This window comes from Dama dama, chromosome 21, assembly GCF_033118175.1.
Source record: "Dama dama isolate Ldn47 chromosome 21, ASM3311817v1, whole genome shotgun sequence".
In the NCBI taxonomy this organism is placed as follows: Eukaryota; Metazoa; Chordata; class Mammalia; order Artiodactyla; family Cervidae; genus Dama; species Dama dama.
Genome location: NC_083701.1, coordinates 53,698,722 through 53,725,831, shown reverse-complemented (window position 1 = coordinate 53,725,831; position 27,110 = coordinate 53,698,722). Strand labels below are relative to the sequence as shown.

The 27,110-nt window shown below is 36.8% G+C and overlaps 1 protein-coding gene across 2 annotated transcripts in view; it reads right to left on the bottom strand.

The window, feature by feature from the left end:
* The window catches only part of NUDCD1 (NudC domain containing 1), a 120,243-nt gene that overhangs the window by 43,347 nt on the left and 49,786 nt on the right, over positions 1–27,110 (bottom strand). For both annotated transcript variants that reach the window (XM_061123596.1, XM_061123597.1), the window contains exon 8: positions 23,838–23,963. In XM_061123596.1, coding sequence (XP_060979579.1) covers positions 23,838–23,963 — 126 coding nt within the window. The remainder of the gene's footprint in view (positions 1–23,837; positions 23,964–27,110) is intronic.

Below are 27,110 nucleotides of genomic sequence, written 5' to 3'. Positions count from 1 at the left end.
CATATTGAGTGCTACACTTTCACAGCATCATCTTTTAGGATTTGAAATAGCTCAACTGGAATTCCATCACCTCCACTAGCTTTCTTTGTTCGTAGTGATGCTTCTAAGGCCCACTTGATTTCACATTCCAGGATATCTGGCTCTAGATAAGTGATCACATCATCATGGCTATCTTTTTTGTATAGTTCTTCTGTGTATTCTTGCCATCTCTTCTTAAAATCTTCTGCTTCTGTTAGGTCCATATCATTTCTGTCCTTTATTGTGCCCATCTTTGCATGAAATGTTCCCTAATCTCTAATTTTCTTGAAGAGATCTCTAGTCTTTCCCATTCTATTGTTTCCCTCTATTTCTTCACACTGATCACTGAGGAAGGCCTTCTTATCTCTCCTGGCTATTCTTTGGAACTCTGCATTTAGATGAGTATGTCTTTCCTTTTCTCCTTTGCCTTTCACTTCTTTTCTTTTCTCAGCTATCTGTAAGGCCTCCTCAGACAACCATTTTGCTTTACGCATTTCTATTTCTTGGAAATGGTCTTGATCACTGCCTCCTGTACAATGTCACAAGCCTCCATCCATAGTTCTTCAGGCACTCTATCAGACCTATTCCCTTGAATCTATTTGTCACTTCCACTGTATAATCACAAGGGATTTGATTTAGATCATACCTGAATGGTCTAGTGGTTTTCCCTTCTTTCCTCAATTTAAGTCTGAATTTGGCAATTTTAAACATATTACATCCAAAAAATACAGAATACACATTCTTTTCAAGTAGACATGGAACATTCTCTAGAACTGCCCATATACTAGGGTACAAAACTCAACAAATTTATGAGTATAAAAATTATCTCAAGCATCTTTGCTGACCACAATGGCATGAAAGTAGAAATCAACCACAGGAAAACAAATGAGAAAAAAAAATTACATGGAGACTAAACAACATACTATTAAAAAAGCCATGGGTCAATGAGGAAATTAAAAAGGAAATAAACACCTTGAGACAAATGACAGTCAAAACACAATCATACAAAATCTATGGGATACAGCAAAAGCAGTTATTAGAACAGTTCTTAGATAGAGGCCTTCCTAAAAATACAAGAAAAATCTCAAATTAACCACCTAACTTACCACCTAAAAGAATTAGAAAAAGAACAAACAAAACTTAAACTCAGCAAAAGAAAGGAAATAATAAAGATCAGAAAGGAAATAAAATCAATAAAACCAAAGGTTGGTTCTTTGAAAGAGTAAACAAAACTGGCAAACTTCTGGCTATGTTCACCAGGAAGAAATATCAATGGATACTGCAAAAATACAAAAAAGAAAAACAAACATAAAAGAATACTATGAACAATTACATGTCAACAAATTCGACAACCTAGAAGAAATGGACAACTTTCTCTAGAAATGTACTGCCCACCAAAACTCAATCAAAAAGAAATAGGCAAGTTGAACAGACCAATCACTAAAGTGAAATACAATCTGTACTAAAGAAACTTTCTACAAACAAAAGTCTAAGACCAGATGGCTTCAAAGGCAAATTCTACCAAATATATAAAGGACGTCTACTAATCCTCTCAAACTCTTCCAAGAAACTGAAGAGGCGGGAACACTCTCAAAGACATTCTATGAAGTCATCATCATGCTGACACCAAAACCAGACAAAGATAACATTAGAACAGAAAATTACAGACCAATATCTCTAATATAGATGCAAAAGTTCTCAACAAAATACTAGCAAACGGAAACCAACAACACATAAAAAAGATCACACACAACAACTAAGTAGATTCATCCTAAGTTCACAGGGATGGCTCAACATTCGCAAATCAATCAATGTGCTATCAACCACATCAACAAAAAGGACACAAAAACCACATGGTCATCTCATTAGATGCAGGAAAAGAAAAGCATCTGACAAAATTCAACATCCATTTATGATAAAAAAAACTCTTGTCAAAGTGGGTATAGAGGGAATATATCTTATCATAATAAAAGCTAGTTATGACAAACCCATAGGCAATACTGAACAGTGAAAAGCTGAAAGCTTTCAGCTTGAATATGTAACAAGACAAAGATATACCCACTCTCACCATTTCTATTTTATTTACTCTTGGAATGCTTAGCCACAACAGTCAGACAAGAAAGAGAAATAAAAGGTATCTAAATTGGAAGAGGTAAAACTGTTACTATACGCAGATCACATGGTACTATATATAGAAAGCCCTGAAGATTCCACACAAAAAACTACTAGAACTGATAAATGAATTCAGCAAGGTAGCAGGGCATAAGATTAACATATAAAAATTGGTTGCATTTCTTTACACCAACAATGAAATATCAGGAAGTGAAAATTTTTAAAAACTACCTTTTAAAATCACAACCCCAAAATAAAATACTCAGGAAAAAGCCTAAGGAGGTAAAAGACTTGCACGCTGAAAATTATAAAACATTAATAAAGGAAACTGAAGATGATTCAAAGAAATAGATACATCTTGCTCCTGGATTGGAAAAATTAATATTGTTAAAGTGGCCATACTACTCAAAGCAATCTACAGATTTAGTGCAATCTCTATCAAATTACCCATGATATTTTTCACAGAACTATAACAAATAAACTAAAATTTATATGAAATCATAAAAGCCCCAGCAATTGCCAAAGCAATACTGAGGAAAAAGAACAAAGCAGGAGATATAACCCTTCCAGACTTCAGATAATATAAGAAAACTATAGTGATCAAAACAGTGTGATACTAGCACAAAAAGAGATCTACAGATCAATGGAACAGAATAAAGAACCCAGAAATAAACCCATCTTCATAAGGTCAACTAATCTTCACCAAAAGTGGTAAGAATATAAAACAGGAGAAAGATAATCTCTTCAGCAAGTGTTGCTGGAAAAGTTAGCTGTAAATCAATGAAGCTACAAACACACCTTAATGCTATGTACAAAAATAAACTCAAAATGGTTTAAAGACTTTAATATAAGACAAGATACCATAAAATTTCTAGAAGAGATCATAGGCAAAACATTCTCTAACACAAACTGTACCCATCTTTTCTTAGGTCAATCTCCCTAAGGCAGAAGAAATAACAATGAAAATAAACAAATGGACCCTTACAAGCTTTGCACGGCAAAGGAAACCATAAACAAAGGACAACCCACAGAATGAGAGAAAATATTTTCAAACAATACAACCAACAGGCACTTAATTTCCAAAATATATAAGCTTCTCATACAACTCAACAACAACAAAAAACAAAGAACCCAATTGAAAAAGGGGAAGAAGACCTAAACAGACACTTCTCCAAAGAAGAAATACAGACAGCCAATAGACACATGAAAAGATGCTCAACATCACTATTAGAGAAATGCAAATCAAAACTGTATTGAGGTACCATCCCATGCCAGTCAGCATGACCATCATTAAAAAGTGTACAAAAAGCATGCCAGAGAGGATGTGGAGCACGGGGAGCCCGGGTACACTGCTGGTGGGAATGGAAGCTGGTGAAGCCACTGCGGGACGCAGTGCAGAGGTTCCTCAGAAAACTAAAAACAGAGCTACCGTACAATCTAGCAGTCTTACTCCTGGGCATATATCCAGACAAAATTATAGTTCAAAAAGATATGTGCACTCTGGTGTTCACAGAAGCACTATTCACAATAGCCATGACATGGAAACAACGTAAGTGTCCGTCAACAGGTGGACGGATAAAGTTATGGAACATATATACGATGATGGAATACTACTCAGTCATAAAAATGAATGAAATGATGCCATCTGAAGTAATGTGAATGCAATTAGAGATGATCATACTAAGTGAAGTAAGTCAGAAAAAGACAAATACCATATGATATCACTTATATGTGACAACAAAAACCGCATAAACGATCCTATCTACAAAAAAGAAACAGACTCACAGGCATAGAGAATAGGCTTGTGGTTGCCAAGGAGGAAGGTGAATAGGGGAGGGACAGACCGGGAGTTTGAGGTTAGCAGATGCAAACTATTACACACAGAATGAATAAACAACAAGGTCCTACTACACAGCACAGGGAACCATATTCAATATCTTGGAATAAATAACAATGGAAAAGAACATAAAAAATATATGTGTATAACTGAGTCACTTTGTTGTACAGCAGAAAAGTCAACATTTCAATTAAAAAAAAAAAGAACAGATGTCACAAATCCCACTGAATTCACAACTGTTTACTTTGGTAGTTCAAAGTAAAATGTGACAGCAAATAAGAAAGAAGAAAAAGGATGTCTGTCTGGGGAGGACACTGTCACAGGTAAGAACAGTATCCAACAGCTTATTAGCAGTGGATAAAACAAAAACAAACCATGCAGAACCAGAACTTTTTAATGCAGTAGACTGAGACTACTTAAAGAACCGACTTAACATCAAATGCTCCCAGGGGTTTTACTATACAGACATCACAGCATGGTAATTAATGTTCACTCTAATGACATTCAACAATCAATAAAATGCCACTTTCTCTTTAGAATGCTCTATATAAGATTTTGGGTAAATAATAAATTTTCTAAGATTCCATTTTATAAACAAGTCCTAAAGATAGTTTTAGCATTTAAATGCAAAGAATTAATTTATACTAGATAATTTACTTGAAAAACTCATTCTTTGTTAATGCCAAACAATCTTATTGCCTTAAAAAAAACTCTCACATTCATAAAACCCTTTGACCAATAAAATAGAAATCCTCATTTCTTCTATTCTCATGTTTATTATAGAAAACGCAGCATTTATCTTTGAAGTACCAGTGAAGATTACAGTTAGAGTAAAATGATGGTAGAGAATCTGCCCACAATGCAGGAGATCTGGGTTCAGAGAAGGGATGGCAACCCACTCCAGTATCCTTGCCTGGAGAATTCTATGGACAGAGGAGCCTGGCTGACTACAAATCTATGTGGTTCCAAGAGTCAGAAATGACTGAGTGACTTCACTTACTCATTCTCTATAGAAAAACTTGGAACATGAATTTCATGTAGTCAACTGACTGTCTTTTTCTTCTCTTTGCAATTCTCTTCACTTAGCAATTAAAGACTTCTGAAAATCATATGTCAAAGTGAAGACATTTAAACAAGCTTTAATCACTGTTATTACCAAATTAAACTGGAAAGCAGTATTAAGGAAAAGGTTTTATCTATTCATAAATAATGTATCTCTTGGGAGGTCAGACCAAAAAGTTAATGACATGAAAATTTAATTCCAAATTCATATTCTGTACATAGAATAAATGACTAAAATTTACTCTGTTCTTGGGCTTCCCAGGTGGCTCAGGGGTAAAGAATCCATCTGCCAATACAGGAGACTTGGGTTTGATTCCTGAGTCAGGAAGATCCCCTAGAGAAGGAAATGGCAACCCATTCCAGTATTCTTGCCTGGGAAATCTCATGGACGGAGGAGCCTGGTGACCGACAGTCCATGGGGTAGCAAAAGAGTTCGACAAGACTTAGAGACTAAAACAACACCTCTGTTCTTACTACCCATGAAGTATTGAGTTGATTTGTATCTAATGAATAAGGAAAAACACCCCCCACCCCCTATTTCTCCTTTTCTCTCATAATACTACCACACTCAAAACATTTCTGACACAGATGTATAGGTTTTTTCACATATCCAGCAGTTCTCTGACACCAGGTGGGTGTCCTACGTGAAGGCAGCATCAGATCCCACCGGGTAAGTGCTCAGCCTCACAAGACTCCCCTGCTCCCCCACCACCCCCACTGCAGATGCCAATCACAAATCCCAACTTGCCACCTATAACTGACTAACCATAAATCAAGAATTCCAAAGACCCTTTCCTTGGGTTCAATAATTTGCTAATGGCTCAGAGAATTCAGGGGAACACTTATATTTATTAGTTTACCATAAAAGAGTATGATAAAGGATAACTAAGAACATTCAGATAGAAGAGATGCATAGCAGAAGCTACTGAGAAAAGGAAACAGAGCTTCCATCCCCTTGTCAGGAACACCACCCTCTTAGTATAGCTCCATGTGCTCAACTCAGAAGTGTTACAAGCTCTGTCCTTTTGGGATTTTTACAAACATTTCATCACATAAGCATGATTCATCATTAACTTAGTCTCCAATCTCTCTCCTTCCTGGAGGTCAGGAGAAGGCTACTGCTGAAAGTTCCAGTCTTCAGACCAGCTGACCAGCTCCCATCATGCAACTATCTAGGAACCCACCAAGCACTGCTTCATTGGAGTAAAAGCCGTTCCTATCACTCAGGAAACTTCAAGGGAATTAAGAGCAGTGTTAGAAGCCAGGATCAAAGACCAAAAACCTTGTGCTCTTACTACTTAGGAAATTACAAAGGTTTTAGGATCTCTGTACAAAGATTTTAAGATTTACTGATTTCTCACTGGGCAGAGATCAATAAATACTTTTTCATAGCAAATTATTTAATCCTATTTAACCTTCACTAAATAGGAATTCCCACCTTATGGGGGAAGAAACCTCAAACTCAAGTGGTTAAGAGATTTAGGTTAAGAAGCTGATAACGTGTATTCTGCTTGGTCAGTTGTGTTGGAAAGTTGTACATGCGTGGTATGTCTAAAATCGATGTCTGAAAACTACCAAAAAGTTTTATAAAATCTTGACTTTAAGGCCAGTATGGCTTAATAAAAGTAAGCTAGGGGAAAAAATGGTAAACAAATGAGAGACAGTCAGTATTGGAGAGCAATGACTTTTAACTATGGTCTCAATACTGGTAGCAAAATCAATTTAGTTAGACCAAGAAGACAATTTTCTATTTTACTTCATTAAAAATAGTATGGAATAGAGTACTAAAAAATGTGTTGTACAATACGAATGGGGTATCCCAGGTGGTGCTAGTGGTAAAGAATCCACCTGCCAATGCAGGAGATGAGGGTTCAATCCCTGGGTCAGGAAGAGCCCCTGGATTAGAAAATGGCAACCCATTCCAGTACTTTTATTCATAAAATTCCATGGATAGAGGCAGCTGGCGTGCTACAGTCCATGGGGTCACAGAGACTCAGACACAACTGAGTGACTACAATGTTACACTGGGCTTCCCACGTGGCACAGTGGTAAAGAATTTGCCTGCCAATGCAGGAGACGTCAGAGATTTGCATGGTTCTATCCCTGGGTTTGAAGACCACCTGGAGTAGGAAATGGCAACCCAGTCCAGTATTCTTGCCTGGAAAATTCCATGGACAGAGGAGCCTGATGGGCTACAGTCCATGGGGTCACAAAGAGTTGGATATGCCTGAGTGACTGAACACACACAATAATGGTAGTACTGTTTTGTGAAATTTTTGCTTCAGATATATTCATGTTTTATGTGTACATTGATCTCTCAATTTAGAATATATAAAATACAATGAGGATCCTAGACATTTTTCTAAAAGTGACAAGATTGGAAGCCAGTATAGAGAGGAAAAAAACAGGGAAATGACAAAATCTAAGTCCTTTCCAAAGACTACTTTAACATTCATAGAAAGTACTTACTAATTCAAATGGGAAGATTATTAAAATAGGGAAACCTGGGGGACACCATGTAATCATATTTAATGCCACAATAGGAGAAAAACAGTAAATATCAACCAAGTACCTCCTAATGTGAAACATCATTTATATAAGGTTCCTGGAAAAAATGCAAACTCAGAATCTGACCTCGAGGAAGTAACGGAAATAGTCTATTAAAAGTAGAAAACAAAGTCATGTCATAAGGCTGCCTAATTGGATGTTCCAAACTAAGAGAGACTACAGAACCACCACAGCTCGATGCAACATGATACATGTGATTGGATCCTGAATCATGGGGGAGCGGGGAATTGCTGTAAAGTATGTTACTTGAGCAATTGTTAAAATCTGAATATGAACTCTATATGAGATAAAAGTATTAATGTATATCAACATCAAATTTCCTGAATTGTATTGTATTGCGGTTCTATAAGAAAATGTTTTTAGTGTATATGTGAGGCACTGGGGTAAAAGGGCATGGTGTTGTCAACTTACTCCTGAATGTTTAAAGAAAAAAAAAAGGAGAAACAGAAAAAATGTGCCAAAATGTTAATAATTACTGAAATCTAAGTGAGGGATACTGTTATGGGCTGAGTTGTATCCCCTCCCAGATTCATATGTTGAAGTTCCAACCCTCAGCACCTCAGAATGTGACTATACTTAGAAAGATCTTCAAAAAGGTAATTAAAGCACCGGGAGACTAGTTTTGCAACAACTGCTGAAGGACCTTCTCCAAATGGAAAAGAAAAGGCCACAATTAGAAACAACACATTAACAGGATAATACACAATCCAATGCACGTTATCCCAGGAATGCAAGAATTCTTCGATAACCACAACTCAATCAGTGTGATACACCACAGTAACAAACTGGAGAATAAGAACCATATGATCATCTCCATAGATCCAGAAAAAGCTTTTAACAAAATTCAACACTTTATGATAAAAACTCTCCAAAAAGTGGGCATAAAGGGAACATGCCTCAACATAATAAAGGCCATAAATGACAAACCTACAGCTAACATCATGCTCAATGGTGAAAAGTTGAAAGAATTTCCTCTAAGATCAGGATCAAGACAAGGATGTCCACTCTCTCTCCTTTTATTCAACAGTTTTGGAAGTCCTAGCCATTGCAATCAGAGAAGAAAAAGAAATAAAAGGAATCCAAAATGGTGAAGTAGTAGTAAAACTGTCACTGTTTGCAGATGACATGATACTATACATAGAAGATCCTAAAGATGCTACCAGAAAAGTGCTAAAGCTCATCCATGAATGTTAAGTTACATGATACAAAATTAATAAAGATCAGTTGCATTTCTATACACTAACAAAGAAGGATCAGAAAGAGAAATTAAAGTAACAACCCCATTTACCACTGCATCATAAAGAATAAAAAACTAGGAATACCTACCTCAGGAGACAGAAAACCTATACTCCAAAACTGTAAGATGCTGATGAAAGAAATCAAAGATGACACAAGTAGATGGAAAGATATATCAATGTTCTTGAATTGAAAGAATCAATATTGCCAAAATGACCATAAGCAATGACCCGAAGCAATGCACAGATTCAATGCAATCCTACCAAATTACCAATGTTATTTTTCATAGAGCTAGAGCAAAAATAAGTCTTAAAATCTGTATGAAGTCACAAAAGACCCTGAGCAGCCACAGCTACCTTGATAAAAATGGAGCTGGAGGGATCGGGCCATCCTACAAGCTACAGTCATCAAAATAGTGTTGTACCAGTGTGAGAACAGAAATACAGATCAATGGAGCAGGAGAGAAAGCCTAGAAATAACCCATGCACCTATGGTCAGTTAACCTACAACGGAGACAAGATTTTTCCAGGTTGCTCAGTGCTAAAGAATCTGTCAGCCAATTCAGGAGAGGAGGGTTCAATCCCTGGGTTGAGAAGATTCCCTGGAGAAGGGATAGGCTACCTGCTCCAGTATTCATGGGCTTCCCTGATGGCTCAGACGGCAAAGAATCTGCCTGCAATGCAGGAGACCTGGGTTCGATCCCTGGGTCAGGAAGATCCCCTGGAGGAGGGCATAGCAACCCATTTCAGTATTCTTGCCTGGAGAATCCCCCATGGACAGAGAAGCCTGGTGGGCTACCCATGGGGTCCCAAAGAGTCAGACATGACTGAGTGACTAAGCACAGCATGAAGGAGTCTTTTGGGCCTAGAAAAGAGAACAACAGTCTCAAAGGCCCCTTGCTGAATCATCTAACTTCGGAGAAAACAAAACAGAACTTTAGTTCCACCCTGGTGCTCCAGGCTGGTTGCATCTACCTGGGACTTATCAACCCCTGTCCAGAAACCTTCCAACCCCTACACCTGCCCAGAAAACTTATCGCCCCCTCTCCGGAAACTGCCCATCCCCTACACATGCCCAGAAGACTTATCACCCCCTGCCCAACTACACATGTCATCTCAACAAAAGAATACTCAAAACATCCAGCCTGATTAATGTTTCCCTTATCGCTTCCACAAACCTCCCTATAAGTATGAAGCCTCCCTGATCCCTCTCGGGGCTCAGCCTGGTCGTTAGGCCGACTGTCGCCCCTCTTTGCCTGAATAAAGGTAACCTACTTCTGTTGAGGTTGTCTTTCCTTTTCTGCCTCGCCCACACTATACCTTACACAGCACACATAATGTATTAACACAGAAAACAGCACGATCTTCTTGGGCCTCAAAAAACAGGAGGGAAGGAAGAGGTCTCAGGAAACTTTTGGGCTTTCCTGGTAGCTCAGACAATAAAGAATTTGCCTGCAATGCAGGAGACCCGGTTCAATGCCTGGGTCAGGAAGATCCTCTGGAGAAGGAAATGGCAATCCACTCCATTGTTCTTGCCTGGAGAATCCGATGGATAGAGAATTGGGGTCCATGGGGTCACAAAGAGTCAGACACAATTGAGTGACTTTCACTTCAAAGGAGACAAGAATATACAGTGGAGAAAACACAGTCTCTTATAAGTGCTGCTGGGAAAACTGGACATCTAAATGTAAAAGAATGCAACTAGAACATTTTTTAACACCATATACAAGAATAAATTCAAAATGGATTAAAGACCAAAATACAAGACCACATACTATAAAACTCAGAGGGAAACATAGGCAGAACACTTGGACATAAATTGCAGCAATCTTTTTCAATCCATCTCTTAGAGTAATGGAAAGTAAAGTAATAAATATTATTTTAAAATAAATAAGAAATGGAAAACAAAAATAAACAAAGGGGACCTAATTAAACTCAAAAACTTTTGCATGGCAAAGGAAACTATAAACAAAATGAAAGGACAGCTCACAGGATGGGAGAAAATATTTGCAAACAATGCAACCAACAAGGGCTTAATCTCCAAAATGTACAAATAGCTCAGGCAGTTCAATAGCAAAAAAACAAACCACCCAATCAAAAAATGGGCAGAAGATCTAAACAGACATTACTCCAAAGAAGACATACAGGGACTTTCCTGGCAGTACAGTGGTTAGGACTCAGCACTCCCACTCCCAGGGGCCCAAGTTCAATCTGTGGTCAGGGAACGAAGACCCTGCAAGCTGTGCATTCAAAGGAGAGAGAGAGAGAAAAGAAGACATAGAAATGGCTAAGAGGCACATGAAAAGAAGCTCAACATCACTAATTATTAGAGAAGTGCAAATCAAAACAACAATGAGGTATCACCTCACACCAGTCAGAATGGTCTTCATTAAAAATCTACAAATAATAAATGTTGGAGAAGGTATGGAGAAAAGGGAGCTCTCCTACATTGTGGGTGGGAATGTAAACTGGTACAGCCACTATGATGAACAGTAATCGGATTCCTTAAAATCTAAAAACAGCTACCATATGATCCAGCAGTCCTACTCCTGGGCAAATATCCAGAGAAACCCATGCTTAGAAAGGATGCATGCACTCTGATGTTCACTGCAGCGTTGTTTACAATAGCCAAGACATGGAAGGACCTAAATGTCCATGAACAGACGAATGGATAAAGAAAATGTGGTACATATATACAATGGAATATTGCACTAAGAAGATGAAATAATGCCATTTGCAGCAACATGGATGGAGATTATCATACTAAGTGAAGACAGAGAAAAACAATATATCACTTCTATGTGAAATCTTAAAAAATGACACAAATGAACTTACTTAGAAAGCAGAAAACACTTATAGGTTCAGCAAACAAACTATAGTTACCAAAAGGGACAGGTGGGGGAGGGAGAAGAATTTGGGAGCTTGGTTTTGACAAATACATACTACTATATTTAAAATAGATAACCTCCAAGGACCTACTGTATTGCACAGAGAACTCTACTCAATACTCTCTAATAATCTAAATGGAATACAAATCTGAAAAAGGATATATGTATATGTGTAACTGAATCACTTTGCTGTACACTTGAAACTAATTTACAACATTATACATCAACTCTGATAATAATTACAAAAAAACACCCCTCAACTAGTTCAGTTCAGTTCAGTCACTCAGTCGTGTCCGACTCTTTGCGACCCCATGAATCGCAGCATGCCAGGCCTCCCTGTCCATCACCAACTCCCAGAGTTTACTCAAACTCATGTCCATCGAGTCGGTGATGCCATCCAGCATCTCATCCTCTGTCATCCTCTTCTCCTCCTGCCCCAAACCCCTCCCAGCATCAGAGTCTTTTCCAACGAGTCAACTCTTCACATGAGGTGGCCAAAGTACTGGAGTTTCAGCTTCAGCATAGGTCCTTCCAATGAACACCCAAGACTGATCTCCTTTAGGATGGACGGACTGGTTGGATCTCCTTGCTGTCCAAGGGACTCTCAAGAGTCTTCTCCAACACCACAGTTCAAAAGCATCAATTTTTCAGCACTCAGCTTTCTTCACAGTCCAACTCTCACATCCATACATGACCACCAGAAAAACCATAGCCTTGACTAGACGAACCTTTGTTGGCAAAGTAATGTTTCTGCTTTTTAATATGCTGTCTAGGTTGGTCATAACTTTCCTTGCAAGCAGTAAGCATCTTTTAATTTCATGGCTGCAATCACTATCTGCAGTGATTTTGGAGCCCCCCAAAATAAAGTCTGACACAGTTTCCACTGTCTCCCCATCTATTTCCCATGAAGTGATGGGAGCAGATGCCATGATCTTAGTTTTCTGAATGTTGAGTGTTAAACCAACTTCTTCACTCTAATCTTTCACTTTCATCAAGAGGCTTTTTAGTTCCTCTTCACTTTCTGCCATAAGGGTGGTGTCATCTGCATATCTGAGGTTATTGATATTTCTCCTGGCAATCTCGATTCCAGCTTGTGCTTCTTCCAGCCCAGCGTTTTTCATGATGTACTCTGCATATAAGTTAAATAGGCAGGGTGACAATATACAGCCTTGATGTACTCCTTTTCCTGTCCGGAACCCGTCTGTTGTTCCATGTCCAGTTCTAACTGTTGCTTCCTGACCTGCATACAGGTTTCTCAAGAGGCAGGTCAGGTGGTCTGGTATTTCCATCTCTTCCAGAATTCTCCACAGTTTATTGTGATCTACACAGTCGAAGGCTTTGGCGTAGTCAATAAAGCAGAAATAGATGTTTTTCTGGAACTCTCTTGCTTTTTCGATGATCCAGTGGATACTGGCAATTTGATCTCTGGTTCCTCTGCCTTTTCTAAAACCAGCTTGAATATCTGGAAGTTTATGGTTCACGTATTGCTGAAGCCTGGCTTGGAGAATTTTGAGCATTACTTTACTAGTATGTGAGATGAGTGCAATTATGCGGTAGTATTAAAAAACATGTGTTCAGCTGGATCAAAATTCAGAACATCTGTTTATCAAAAGATAACATTATGAGAGTATAGAAGGAAATGTGCAGTGAGGAAGAGAGATTTGTAATACATGTCCGTGGCAAATGGTTTGTATCTAGAACAGGATAAGTAACCTATTGGTTACCTGTCCCCACCTGATTGGTAAGAGTTTTGTTGGAATAAAAACTATAGTCATTTATTTGTGTATTGTCTGTGGCTGCTTATATACTATATAAACAGTTGAGTGGTTTTAAAAGAGACCATATGGCCCTTAGCCCTGAAGTATTTACTATCTGACCCTTTAAGTAAAAGTTTGCTGATCCCTTGTTTAGAGAGTGCTATACTGGCTTGATTTCTAAAGCTTTGTAGTAGTCTTGCTGTCAGATAGTTCTAGTCTTGACCTTTGTTTTTATTTTCCTAAATTGGTTTTGTTTTTGAAAAAACTTTACAGTCACTTTTCAATTTGTACAGAAATATTTGCTCAGATTTTTATTGCAAGTGCATTTAATTTGTAGGCCAACTTGAGAATTGATACCTTAATAATGTTTTGTCATTCATGGACATTGTATGTCTCCATTTACTTAGGTTTGTCTTCTTGTTTCATGGCGATATTTTGAAGTTTTTAGTGCTCAGTTTAATACCATTATTTCATATTATGGAAGCTACTGTAATTAAAGTATACTTTTTTAGATTCCCAATATGTTTTGTCTTTTACATAGAAGTAGTTCATTGACTTTATATTGTAACTTTTATAAATTCTCTTTTTCTAGTGCTTTTTGGTAGATAAGTAAGTATATTCATGTACAGGATAATGACTGAATAAAGACAGAATTCTTTTTCTTGTCTTAATGTGCTAAGTAGGACATCAGATGCAATGTTTAATTTCAATGATGAGAGCACAATCCTTTATCTTATTCTTTGTCCTAGGAAGAAAGATTGAGTAGTTTACCATTACCACTGCAGGTAGTGATTGCAGCCATGAAATTGAAAGATGCTTACTGCTTGCAAGGAAAGTTATGACCAACCTAGACAGCATATTAAAAAGCAGAAACATTACTTTGCCAACAAAGGTTCATCTAGTCAAGGCTATGGTTTTTCCGGTGGTCATGTATGGATGTGAGAGTTGGACTGTAAAGAAAGCTGAGTGCCGAAAAATTGATGCTTTTGAACTGTGGTGTTGGAGAAGACTCTTGAGAGTCCCTTGGACAGCAAGGAGATCCAGCCAGTCCATCCATCCTAAAGGAGATCCTGGGTGTTCACTGGAAAGACTGATGCTGAAGCTGAAACTCCAGTACTTTGGCCACCTCATGGGAAGAGTTGACTCGTTGGAAAAGACTCTGATGCTGGGAGGGGTTGGGGGCAGAAGAAGGGGACGACAGAGGATGAGATGGCTGGATGGCATCACCGACTCGATGGGCATGAGTTTGAGTAAACTCTGGGAGTTGGTGATGGACAGGGAGGCCTGGCATGCTGCGATTCACGGGGTCGCAAAGAGTCGGACACGACTGAGTGACTGAACTGAACTGATGGTTCAGTTTATACAATCTGAGTGAAGTCTGTGGGGACTGGTAACAAACATGCAGATCAAACTGAACGGTAAATCAGGCAATGAATAGTCCCCTACTTTACTGCCTGGTAATTAGCAAGAACTGGGGACAGGGGTGCAGACTGCTTCCAGGGAAGAAGCTGATTCATAGTCAGCTGCTTAAATGGTGCTCTGATGGTTGCTAACTCTTCCAGAAGAGAACACCTCTTCATCAATCTAGTGGTCAGATTCAGGTCCATCCTCTAGTAACAACTAGCAGTAGGAAATGTCTCCTCCCATTTTCAGACACTGTAACAGAGATATACATCTACTCTGATCATAAAAGCAGGGGAATTATTACACAGCTTCATTGCTACTATAGTCAAATTTGATGTAATCAAATAAATTATAAATTCAGTACCCCAAGGAGCTTGAAAGCTGGAGAACCACTGATTTAGATACTTTCTAAATGTATTTCCTTGCTCTATAAACTCTGATCCTATTCTTAATATCTTTTTGAAAGAATCAGTATACAGAATACATGCAATTTCTACTATTTTTATTAATGATATTAATCTAAATGAACTATTTCCTGTTCCTCTGCTTACTGTCTCAATGACTTATAAGTTACAAATATTCTTTTCAGCTGTTTCATTCTCAGGTTTTAAGCAGTGAATGACAAACACCACATGATCTGCAAAAGTCACTGTAGTTTAATTTTTTAAAAACATCCTGTCACCTTTTGATTGAACAAAAGGCTGTATTTAATTTGATCTCTATAGATCAGTGTTGTCTGTCAGTAATAAAATGCAAGGTACTTACAAAATTTTAAGTTTTCTAGTAGTCATATTAAAAAGTAAAGAGAAATGGGATATATTAATTTTAATAAATGCATTTTACTTAACTAATCAATTATCATTTCAACATGAACATTCATATAAAAAATCATCATTAACAACATATCTCATATTCTTTTTTCACGCTAAGTTTCAAAATCTGGTTGTATACTTCACACTTACAGTACATCTCAAACCAGTCACATTTCAACTGCTTGAAAGCTATGTGGCTAGTGGTTAATATTTTGGAAAAAAGCAAAAATAATTCATTTTCAACTATATCTAAAATGCTGATTTGAACTTTACACCCCAGTGATCACATCTCATTACTTTTCTTCTTCAGTTCTGAAATTTAATATTTCTCTTTTATTATGTTGCGACATATATTCATTTAACATTTTATTTTCCAAATGCCATACTCTAACCCTGATTTACATTTCATTGAGGGAATTTGTATTTTGGGAAACCTGTCATTTACAATATAGAGTCATGACCTTTCTGTTTTAGTGCTTTTTCTTCTCTAAAATTAGGACATACACTGACCTTTCCATGTGTAGGGAATTTCAAATTGTCCAAAGTCACAACAAATGAAGAGAAACTTGAAATAAACACTGCAGAAAAGAGTACAAATTACCCAAGTATTTGAAGCCTAAAATGGATGTACTACTGAATAGCCACAATAAAGCCTCCTTCATTCCTTTGCCCAGTGACAAGCCAAGTGGTATCTCTTGGGTATAACAAGACATTATTTTTGTACAAGCTACATTTAACCAGCTAGACCTTGACTTGCACACAATACACTGACCTACCAAATCTGTTTTTGAAAAGATGGACTGAGTATTATTTGTTGGAGATGTTCCAGTTATTATCAGTCCACTTATTCCCAACATCAACATTTATGCATTTTTATTTCACTGAATCTTGGCCTATATTCATAAAAAGTGACATAATAGAAAAATCAAAATGCTTGTCATTATACAAAAAAACTTTGGCCTCAAGTTTAACTCAACTGAGATACTGGTTCAAGATAGCAATGAAAAAGGATACTGAACTCACCTCCTCCCATGATGGAGGGGCAAGCTTTTAATTCAATACCCAACTAGGAGCCTACTGAAATACACTTTAGGGACAGAGGCCAGTAAGCACTATCTCCTGCACTCTCCCTCTGCATCTCCTCAAAGCACCAGTATCTCCCAGAGAGAACCTTGTACACACATCTGGTGCCCCTGCTTTCCCATCTAGTACCCTGGTTTTTGTGGCTGCTGCCCAGGGGATGCTCACTGTTGGCCTGGGTCTGATAGTCAGTGAGACTTGTGTTCCTGGTACTGTGGGACTATAGCAATTAGAGACAGTTCCTAGTTGGCTACCACTATCAGGGCTTAATGCAGATGGCAAGATACACTCCCAGTCTTTCTGTGAAAAAGGACTCTTTGCCTGTCCTAGAGCTTCAGAGTAATGATAGGCTTCTGGTGTGATGTATATAAAAGATTACTGAGTTGCTTTTTGGAGGCTGAGGCCAGTGGTTGCCATCTTTGCACATTCCCTCTGCCTTACTCTAAGTCACTAGTATTTCTAGGAAAGGAGCTTGTATACTCATCTGGTGCCCCAATTTTTTGTGCCTGTTGCCCAGGGTACAGCTCTAGATCATCTGGTTCTGGTGGACAGCGGGACTTATGTTTACAGTCCACAGGACTGTACATACTTGCATACTTTAAAAGGTGATGTCTGAGGGTCTGGCTTCCAATCAGACTGAATTCAGGTGCTGACTGAGATCCTCCATTTTGGGACGCTAATAGGTCTTGGCACACCCTCAACTACTGAAAGCCAAAATAAGATGCCTGGACAATCACAAAGTTTGAGAGGCAACAAAGAACTAGGGGCAGAGTGCAACAATTAAGCTTCATCTCCTTTATAAGACCACTTCTTTAACTGGAAGAGGTGGCTATTTTATTTAATGGACAAAAACCAACACAGCAAGTCAAGGAAAATGAAGAAACAGAGGAATATGCTTCAAAGGGAAAAACAAGATAAAACCTCAGAAAGAGACCTTAATGATACAGCAATAAGTGATTTAACTGATAAAGAATTCAAAATAATGGTCATAAAGATGCCCACCGAGACTGAGAGAAGTAGGAACGAATGAAGTGAGAACTTCAATAAAGCTTTAGAAGATCAAAGAAAGTGTCAAATAAAAGTCACAGAGCTGAAGAATGCAATAACTGAATAAAGTGAAGATAAAAAGACACAAAAGGATCACTGAGGTCAAACTTAGGATAGTTCAACTCACTCAATCAGAGCAGCAAAAAGGAAAAAGAATGAAAAAAGTGAAGACAGCTTAAGGGACAACATCAAGCAGACTAACTTTTACATTATGGAACCCCAGAAGGAGAAGAGAGAGAAAAAGTGACAGAAAACTTATTTGAAGATAGAATGGTGGAAATTTTCCATTATTTGGGTAAGGAAACAGATAATCAGACCCAGGAAGCCCACAGAGTTCCAAATATGAAGATCCCAAAGTCAGACCCACAAGACACCTTGTAATTAATGCATCAAAGCTACAGAGGTGGAACAAGAAAAAACTTTTTACATACAAGGGAACCCCATAAGACTATGAGCAGATTTTTTCAGCAGAAACTATGGAGGCCAGAAGGAAGTAGCACAATACTTTCAAAGTGCTGAAAGGAAAAATCTTCCAGCCAAGAGTACTCTACCTGGCAAAGTTGTCATTCAGAATGCGAGGAGAAAGAATTTTCCAGACAGGCAAAAACTGAAATAGTACATCACCAATTGACTGGCCTAATAAGATATGTCAATGAAACCTCTTTAAGCTGAAACAAAATGGAGCCAATTAGTAAAAAGAAAACCATAAAAGTATATATCTCACTGGCAAATGTACAGAATATAGTAAAATTCTGAATCATCTAGGTTGTAAAGGGTGTGGGTTAATTTATAAAGACAGGATGACAAAAGTAGTAAAAATAAAGATATAACAATTTACTGAGGGATAAACAAGATAAATGGGCTTCCCTGGTGGCTCAGACTGTAAGGAGTCTGCCTGCAATGCAGGAGGCCCAGGTTCAGTCCCTGGGTTGGGAAGATCCCCAGGAAAAGGAAATGGCAATCCACTCCAGTATTCTTGCCTGGAAAATCCCAAGGATGGAGGAGCCTGGCAGGCTACAGTCCATGGGGTCGCAAAAAGTCAGACACGACTAAGCAACTAACACACAAACAAGATAAAAAGATGTAAATTGTGAGATCAGAAACAAAACATGGGGTAGGGGTTGTAGAGCTTTAGAACTGTTCAAACTTAAGTTGTTATAAACTTAAAACAGAGTGTTATAAACGTAAGTTGTTTTATGTCAGCTTCATGGTAACAACAAAGCAAAAACCTCAAGTAAATATAAAGAAGATAAAGGAATCTAAATATACTATTGGAGAAAAAAATTAAATCACAAAAGAAGTAATCAACAGAAGAAGAAAGGAAAAGAGCAACTTCAAAACAGAATACATTCTTAATAATTACTTTAAATGTAAATTGATTAAAATAAAACCATCAATCAAAAGACTGGATGAATGAACTAAAAAACCTGAACCATTTATATGCTGCCTATAAGAGACTCACTGCATATAAGGAAACACGAAGACTAAAAGTAAAGAGATGGAAAAAGATATTCCAGGCAAACCAAAACAAACTGGAGGTAGCTCAATTATGTCAGACAAAATACACTTTAACACAAAGACTACAATAAGGCACAATGAAGGTCACTATATAATAGTAAAAGGGTCAATCCAACAAAAATTTGTACATATTTATGAACCAAACTTAGGAGCACACTTGTCTATATAAAGCAAACATTAACAGATCTAAAATGAGAAAGAGACAGCAATACAATAATAATAGGGGACTTCAATAAGCCACCTTCACCAATGCACATATTATCCAGATAGAAAATTAATAAGGAACTATTGGCCTTCAAAGATACATTAAACCATATGGCCTTAAAAGATATAAACACAACATTCCACCCAAAGGCAACAGCATAAACACTCTTTTCAAGCATGCATAGCACATCCTACAGGATAGATCATGTTAGGCTAAAAAACAAGAATTAATAAATTTAACAAAACTAAAAGGTATCAGGATCTTTTGTGATCACAAAAAACTTGATATCAACTATAAGAAGAAAACTCAAACATTTACAAATATGTGGAGATTAAATTCAATGTGAATTCAATACACCAAAATTTATGGAACACAGCAAAAGCAGTTCTGAGAGGGAAATTCATTCCAATAACTGCCTATAATAAGAATGATCTCAAATAACCTAACTTGTACATACATCTCAAGGAACTAAAAATTAACCAAGTTCAAAGTTAGTAGAAGGAAGGAAAAAAACAAAAAAATCCAAGTAAAAATAAATGAAATAAGAGACTTAAAAGACAATGAAAAGATCAATAAAACTAAGAATGGATTTCTTGAAAAAAATACACAAAATTAAAAATGCTTCAGGTAGATATGCCAAGAAAAAGAGAAATGAAATCAGAAATGAAGGAGACATTACAACTCATACCACAGACATTCAACAAAGTATAAGAAACTGCTACGAACTATTATATGCTAACAAATTGGACAACCTAGAGGAAATGAACAAACTCACCAAAACTGAATCATGAAGAAACAGAAAATCTGAACAGGCCAATTACTAGCAAGGAGTAATCAAAATCTCTCAACAAACAAAAGTCCAGGACCAGGTAGCTTCACTGGTGAATTCTACTGAACATCTAAAGAAGAATTAATATTAGTTCTTTTCAAACTCTTTTTGGGGAGGGGGAAGAGTAGGGGACACATCCTAACTAATTTTGCTAGCTCAGCATTACCTTGATACCAAAACCAGACAATAACACCACAAAACAGGAAATCTACAGACCAATATCCCTGATGAACACAGATGAAAAAACCAAGAAAAGTCTAGCAAGTCAAATTCAATAATACATTAAAAGGATGATACAACATGAAATGATTAATTATTCCAGGGCCACAATGATGGTTGAGTAGCTGCAGATCAATAAATGCAATCACATACTATGTTAACAAAATGAAGGATAAAAATCATACCATCATCTCGACAGACGCAGAAATCACTTGACAAAAGTCAGCGTCCCTTTAGTGAAGGGTTCACTGAAATACACCCCTTGTGCGTTTATTTAAAAACTCTCAAGAAGAAACTTACCCTAACATAATAAAAGCCATCCATGACAAGCCCCCATTTAACATCATACTCAATGGTAAAAAGTTGAAAGATTTGTTCTAAGATCAAGAACAAAGATAGCCATTCTTGCCACTTCTATTAAGCATACTATTGAAAGTCTTAGAAGAGCAATTAGGCAAGAAAAAGAAAAGACATCCAAACTGAGAAGAAGTAAAACTGTCACTTTACAGATAGGATATGATATTGTATCTACAAAACACTACAGATTTCACCAAAAAACTGTCAGAACTAATACACAAATTCAGTAACGTTGCATGATACAAAAATATACAGGTATCTGTTACATTTCTATACACTAATAATGAACTATCAGAAAGAGAAATTAAGAATATAACCCTATTTACAATTGTATCCAAAAGAAAAAAATACCCAGGAATACATTTAATCAGGGAGGCGAAAGTCTAGTACACTGAAAACTGTAAGACATGATGAAACAAACTGAAAACATAAATAAATGTGCTCATGGACGGTAAGAATTAATAATGTTAATATGTCCATACTACCCAAAGCAATCTACAGATTCAATGCAATCTCTCTAAAATTCCAATGGAATTTTTCACAAAAATAAAACAATCCTAAAATTTGTATGAAACCACAAAAACCCCAAACAGCTAAAGCAATCCTGAGAAAGAGAACAAAGCTGGAAGCATCATGCTCCTTGACTTCAAACTATAATGCAAAACTATAATAATCAAAACAGTAAAATATTGGCATAAAAACAGATGCATAGATCAATGGAATAAAACAGCCCAGAAATAAACCCATCTATATCTGGTCAATTAATTTATAACAAAGGAGCAGAAGAATACATTATTATACTTAAATGAGATATTAACACTGAACTCTGATTAAATATTTAAAGTATGTTAAAAATGCTGCAATACTTAATTAAATATTGTCCCTATAAACTCATGTAATGAGGGATTGTTTATATATTTCTTAACTTTCCAAAGATAGGACCTGCTTATAATAAGTCTATCATTCATGCTCTATGGGAACACATTTTATTCAGACTGTAGTGGTTTAGAATCTTGAAATTATAATTTATGATCCTGATATTTAGGGAAAATTATGGTGAAACATTTGGAAAGTCCACAGATCTAGTTTCTAATACTGGCTCTATCTTTGATCTCATGTAAACCTCACCTACTATAGCCTAACAGATCAGCAAAATAAAAAGATGAAATACAGTTCTACAGATCCAAATTTTTTTTTCAAAGTTAGAAGGATTATCCCTGTTTATTATGTATTTTACTACTTTCCCACTCCTGATGTATATTTCTATGACACTGAGAAGGTCCACAGCTATAACACTTCATCTTCTATAAATCCTTAAGGAGTGAAGTGACATTTGGGTGGTAAATGTAAGACGAAAATTCCAAGTATATTCTTCTCTGCTCTATCAACTTTTTCCTCTAGGTAGCTAGAGGCCTCAGAGAATAAGATGCTTCCAGAGCCCCACCAGAGTCAGCCAGATCTGGTTTGGCACTGCCTGTGACTAAGGTTAGGTGCTATTTGCTAAATTCTAGGATTTAGTCAGCAGACAGGGCATTTGTACCCTAATCTGTCAGTAATAAAGGTTTTATTTCAGTCCCCTTCCATTAGTCCTTGGTTTTAACTTATAGCATGTTAAACAAACAAAATAGTGAGCAGTATCATTAACTAGATGCCTCTCAGTGACCAAGATTAAACTACTGATCAATACTACTTAGTATTACTATACTACGATGAAGTAAAATTCTCAGAGAAGCTAAGCTAAAACAGTAACGTTTTATGACATCTAAGATCAGGTGCCTTCTCTGTAAAAGTTAGGCAGGAAACAGTATCTAAAAGTTATAGCTCCTAGGACTATAAGTTTAGGAAGAAAGGCCAGATTCTTTAAGAATAAATAGTGTACAGTTGGTCAAGGTTCAATAGTTTTTCATCAGTAGTACTTAGAATAATTTTCTAAAATCTAACCCAAGGCAGTAAGAGTGTGTAATGGCTCTTCTTTACTCACAATTAAGGGAGTTATCTATGGGATTATGTCAGAACTAAAAAACATCTAAGAAGCAAAATGCCAAGAAAACCTAAGAACTTTGATCATCTGGGCTTTGGATCAGTGACCAGATTGCATAAAATAATATGATCAAGAACTCTGTTCAATTAGAAGAGTGACTGAAAAAGAACAGGAGACATAAAAGTACATGCAAATTTCGTGAGATCCAAGATGGAACTGAAACCATTTTTATTTTTATGATTGTCACCAACAGATCAGTCTAAAAATGTTTTTAAGCACCTATCAGAATCAGAACCCTTGACAGGTGTTAGGTACACTGTGGTAAGCAAAATGTTATCTCTGTGCTTTTCAGAAGTTATTTGTGTTATATGTTGATGGGGTGAGACCACAGCAGATGTAGAAATTAATCTTAAGAGTAAGTAATTTTGAAACAAGCTTCAATGATACCTTTTCTACCCACTGATCTTATGCCATTCCACATCACTTCTCTACACAGGTATAATCCAGAAATGCTCCTTTCTGTAATTCCTTTGAGTATCATAATATCCAGCTATTAGTTTTAAAAAAGTTAAGTATCTAAAAAATATTACAAAAGGACAGTGAAGGAGAGGAACAGTTAGACATTAAGTTGTCATATATTGCAGGCACAACTACATATAAAAAACCTGCACAGAAAAAAAACCACTGAAAGACATCACTATGCAGTAGTACCAAACATACAACACTGTTTAATTATGGGTGATGGTGTGAAAAGATGGCTACTTTAGGAAATGAAGAAATTTTTCACAGACAGTAAATGCCAATCAATCTATCTTTGCAAAATAGTATTTAGTCAATCACTTATCATCTCATCTGAATAACTTCTCTCTATTCACAAATTTTTATAAATATCATTATCAAGAACTTACCACATGAGTAGTTTTTAATGTATTGCCATCAAATCTGCATAAACTGAAGTTCTCTTCAAAGAAAATATCACATTCTTCTAACTCTTGAGCATTACAAGGAGGTTTATCTTTATCTGGATTTGGATTCTTGGACCAGAAAAGAAAATAAACAATAAGAGAATTAATGTTTTCATATTTAAAGATGCTGAGATTACAGAAATAATGAAATATTAAATTTCAGGCTCAGGACCAATAAAAACTTAACCAAAAATAGTCACAAAAATAGTAGACTGCTAGAACCAGCCAAAAAAGATATGAAAACAGCTATTATAAACATGTTCTATATACTCAGAAATATAAAGAAAAACAAACATTGAGAAATACAGAAGATATAAAAAAGAACTAAACTGAAATTCTAGATATAAAAATACAACATCTCAAACGGAAAACAGAATAGATGGTACTGACAGCTGATTAGACATGGCAGAAGAAAAGACAACAAGTCAGTCTGAGTCTATTTAAAATGCAACAGTCTCTCTAAAACAGTAATATGTGCTGTGCTGAGTCAATCAGCTGGGTCTGACTCTATGCCCATGGACTGTAGCCCGCCAGGATCCTCTGTCCATGGGGATTCTCCAGGCAAGAGTAAGCAGGTGGCCATTCACTTCAGGAGATCTTCCCAACCCAGGGATGAAACCTAGGTCTCCCACACTACAGGTGTGATTCTTTACTGCCTGAGCCACCAGGGAAACCCGAGTAAAAGATAAAAGAGTCCATCTAAAAATGAAGCACAGAGAAGACAAAAACTAAAAACAGACACAGAAAATAAGAACCCCAGTGGCCTATGGAACCATATCAAATGGTCTAACATATAAGTATTTAAGGATGCAAGAAGAATAGAAAAAAATTTGAAGAAATAATGGCAATTTTTTTTCAAACTTGATGAAAATGATAATCTTACAGGTCAAAGAATCTCAAGCATAACAAACATTAAGAAAAAAAATCATAGTAAGTTACATTACAATGAAATTGCTGAAAATAAGAAAAATAAAATCATTCTCTAAGTAATAAAGAGAAAATTTTAAAGTGGTCAGAAGAGGAAATCATACTACAAATAGAGGAACAAAGTTACAAATGACAGTTGATTTATTAGAAACTATACAAGCCAAAAAACAATGAAGTATGCTTGAAGCTCTGAAAGGTAAAAAACCTGTCAACAGTGTCTTACACATTTAAGAAAAATAGCTTTGAAAGAAGAAAGGCATGCATTTTGCACATGTATGTCTGCAGAAAAACAAAAGAATCATCCAGCAGAAAGAATTTATCCAGCAGAATACAATGCAAGAAATGATAAAGAAAATTCTTCAGCTGGAAAAAAATGACATCAGATGGAAATCTGAATAAACAGTGTGAAAGAGGAAATGACAAATATTTGGATCAACTCAAGACTTTTCCACACTGAGTTTTTAATCTCTTTAAAAGACATGTGACTAAAGTTACAACATATTAAAAGTTTATTTAAGGTAGAAATAAAATGACAAAAGTAATAAAAAGGATGAAGGAACAGATTTATACTATAAAGTTCCCAAGATACGAGTTAAATGAACTCAAGATATGAGTTGAAGACACATGGTCATAAGTTGAAGACGTACACCATAATCTCTAGAATCAACATTAAAACACACACACAAATATCCACCCAAACAAAAACACAGAGGTATAGTTAAAAGAAGTTAAATGCAGAGATAAATGGAATCACTGATTTTAGTATGTTTCACTGTCTGCAAAAATCACTGTTTGATGTTTTTCTCTCAAAGAGTGAAAAAGGATTACTCAAGTTATAAACTGTATATTCACATGCATGTAACAGAAATACAATTCTATAGCAACTGATAAAATGTCCACATACCTAGTTTGCCAAAATACAGTCATGTTATTCAGAATTTGAGAACCCGCAAGGGTCTGAAACTAAATGTCTCAGTTACAGACATTATCAGATCTGTCCATTTCCAGCTGACATATAGAGCCAGTTAGCTATGGTTGTCTGCTCCATTCTAAATATCAAAAAAAACAATGATTACAGTGGCTGGTTAGAAGGTAATTCCAGCAAGCAGCTGGGCCATGGGCTTTCCAGGTGGTTATAGTGGTCATGTACCCTCCTGCCAATGCAAGACACATAAGAGACTCAGGTTCGATCCCTGGAGAAGGAAATGGCTAACCACTCTAGTATTCTTGCCCGGAGAATCCCATGGACAGAGGAGCCTGGCGAGCTATAGTCCATAGAGTTGCAAAGAGTTGGACACAACTGAAGTTGACTTAGCATGCATGCACGCATTCTGTTACAGTGACTCAAGAAGATACCTACATCCAGTAGAACAGAAGGTACTCTCCCTCCCTCCCTTTCCCTTTCAGTTACTCAAATGGGGCTTCCCTAGGGGCTTAGCTAAGAATCTGCATGCAATATGGGAAATCCAAGTTTGATCCTTGGGAAGGGAAGGTCCCCTGGAGCAGGAAATGGCAACTCACTCCAGTATTCTCTGGTAAATTCCATGGAGCAGGAAATGGCAACTCACTCCAGTATTCTCTGGTAAATTCCATGGAGAGAGGAGCTACAGTCCATGGGGTACCAAAGAATTGGAGCAACTAACACTAGAAATAAGAGGGCAAAAATTAAAAGCTAAGGACTATTGAGGCAGCCAGTACTGAAAAAGACAAGATTACAGAGAAAAGAGAAAGTAAAGAAAACCCAAGACTCCGTGCTGTTTCCTCAAGCCATCTGCTATTTCAAGCTGAGCTGAAAAAGACAAGGGAAAGCAGCGGATAAAAGGCTAAGAGGCTGAATTTTGATAATAGTCAAGATACTTGGAGACAAATATTAGAAATCAGGGCCTACACAGGAGGAGAAACCCTGGTAAACATTCCACATTTTAAGCTAAGATATGTGAAAAGTTCTGCCCTCGGTTTAAGAACAGACAAAGAATAAACCAGCCAGGCAAAAAACTGAAAGCCAGCAACAAATCAAATCAATCACTAATGGGATTAAACAAACAGAAAATCTGGAGGATGCAGCTAATGTAGTATTTAGAAGGAAGTGTACAGAATTAAATGTTTTCATTAAAAAAGGAAGGTAAAAAAAAATCATCTAAGCTTTCACCTTCAAAAAAATAGCAAAATAAATCCAAAGCAAGCAAAGAGAAAGTAATAAATGTCATAACAGAAATGAACGAAACTGGAAACTGAAAAAAAAGAAGAAAAATAAAGTCGATTGAAATAAATGCCCAAAATATCTACTAA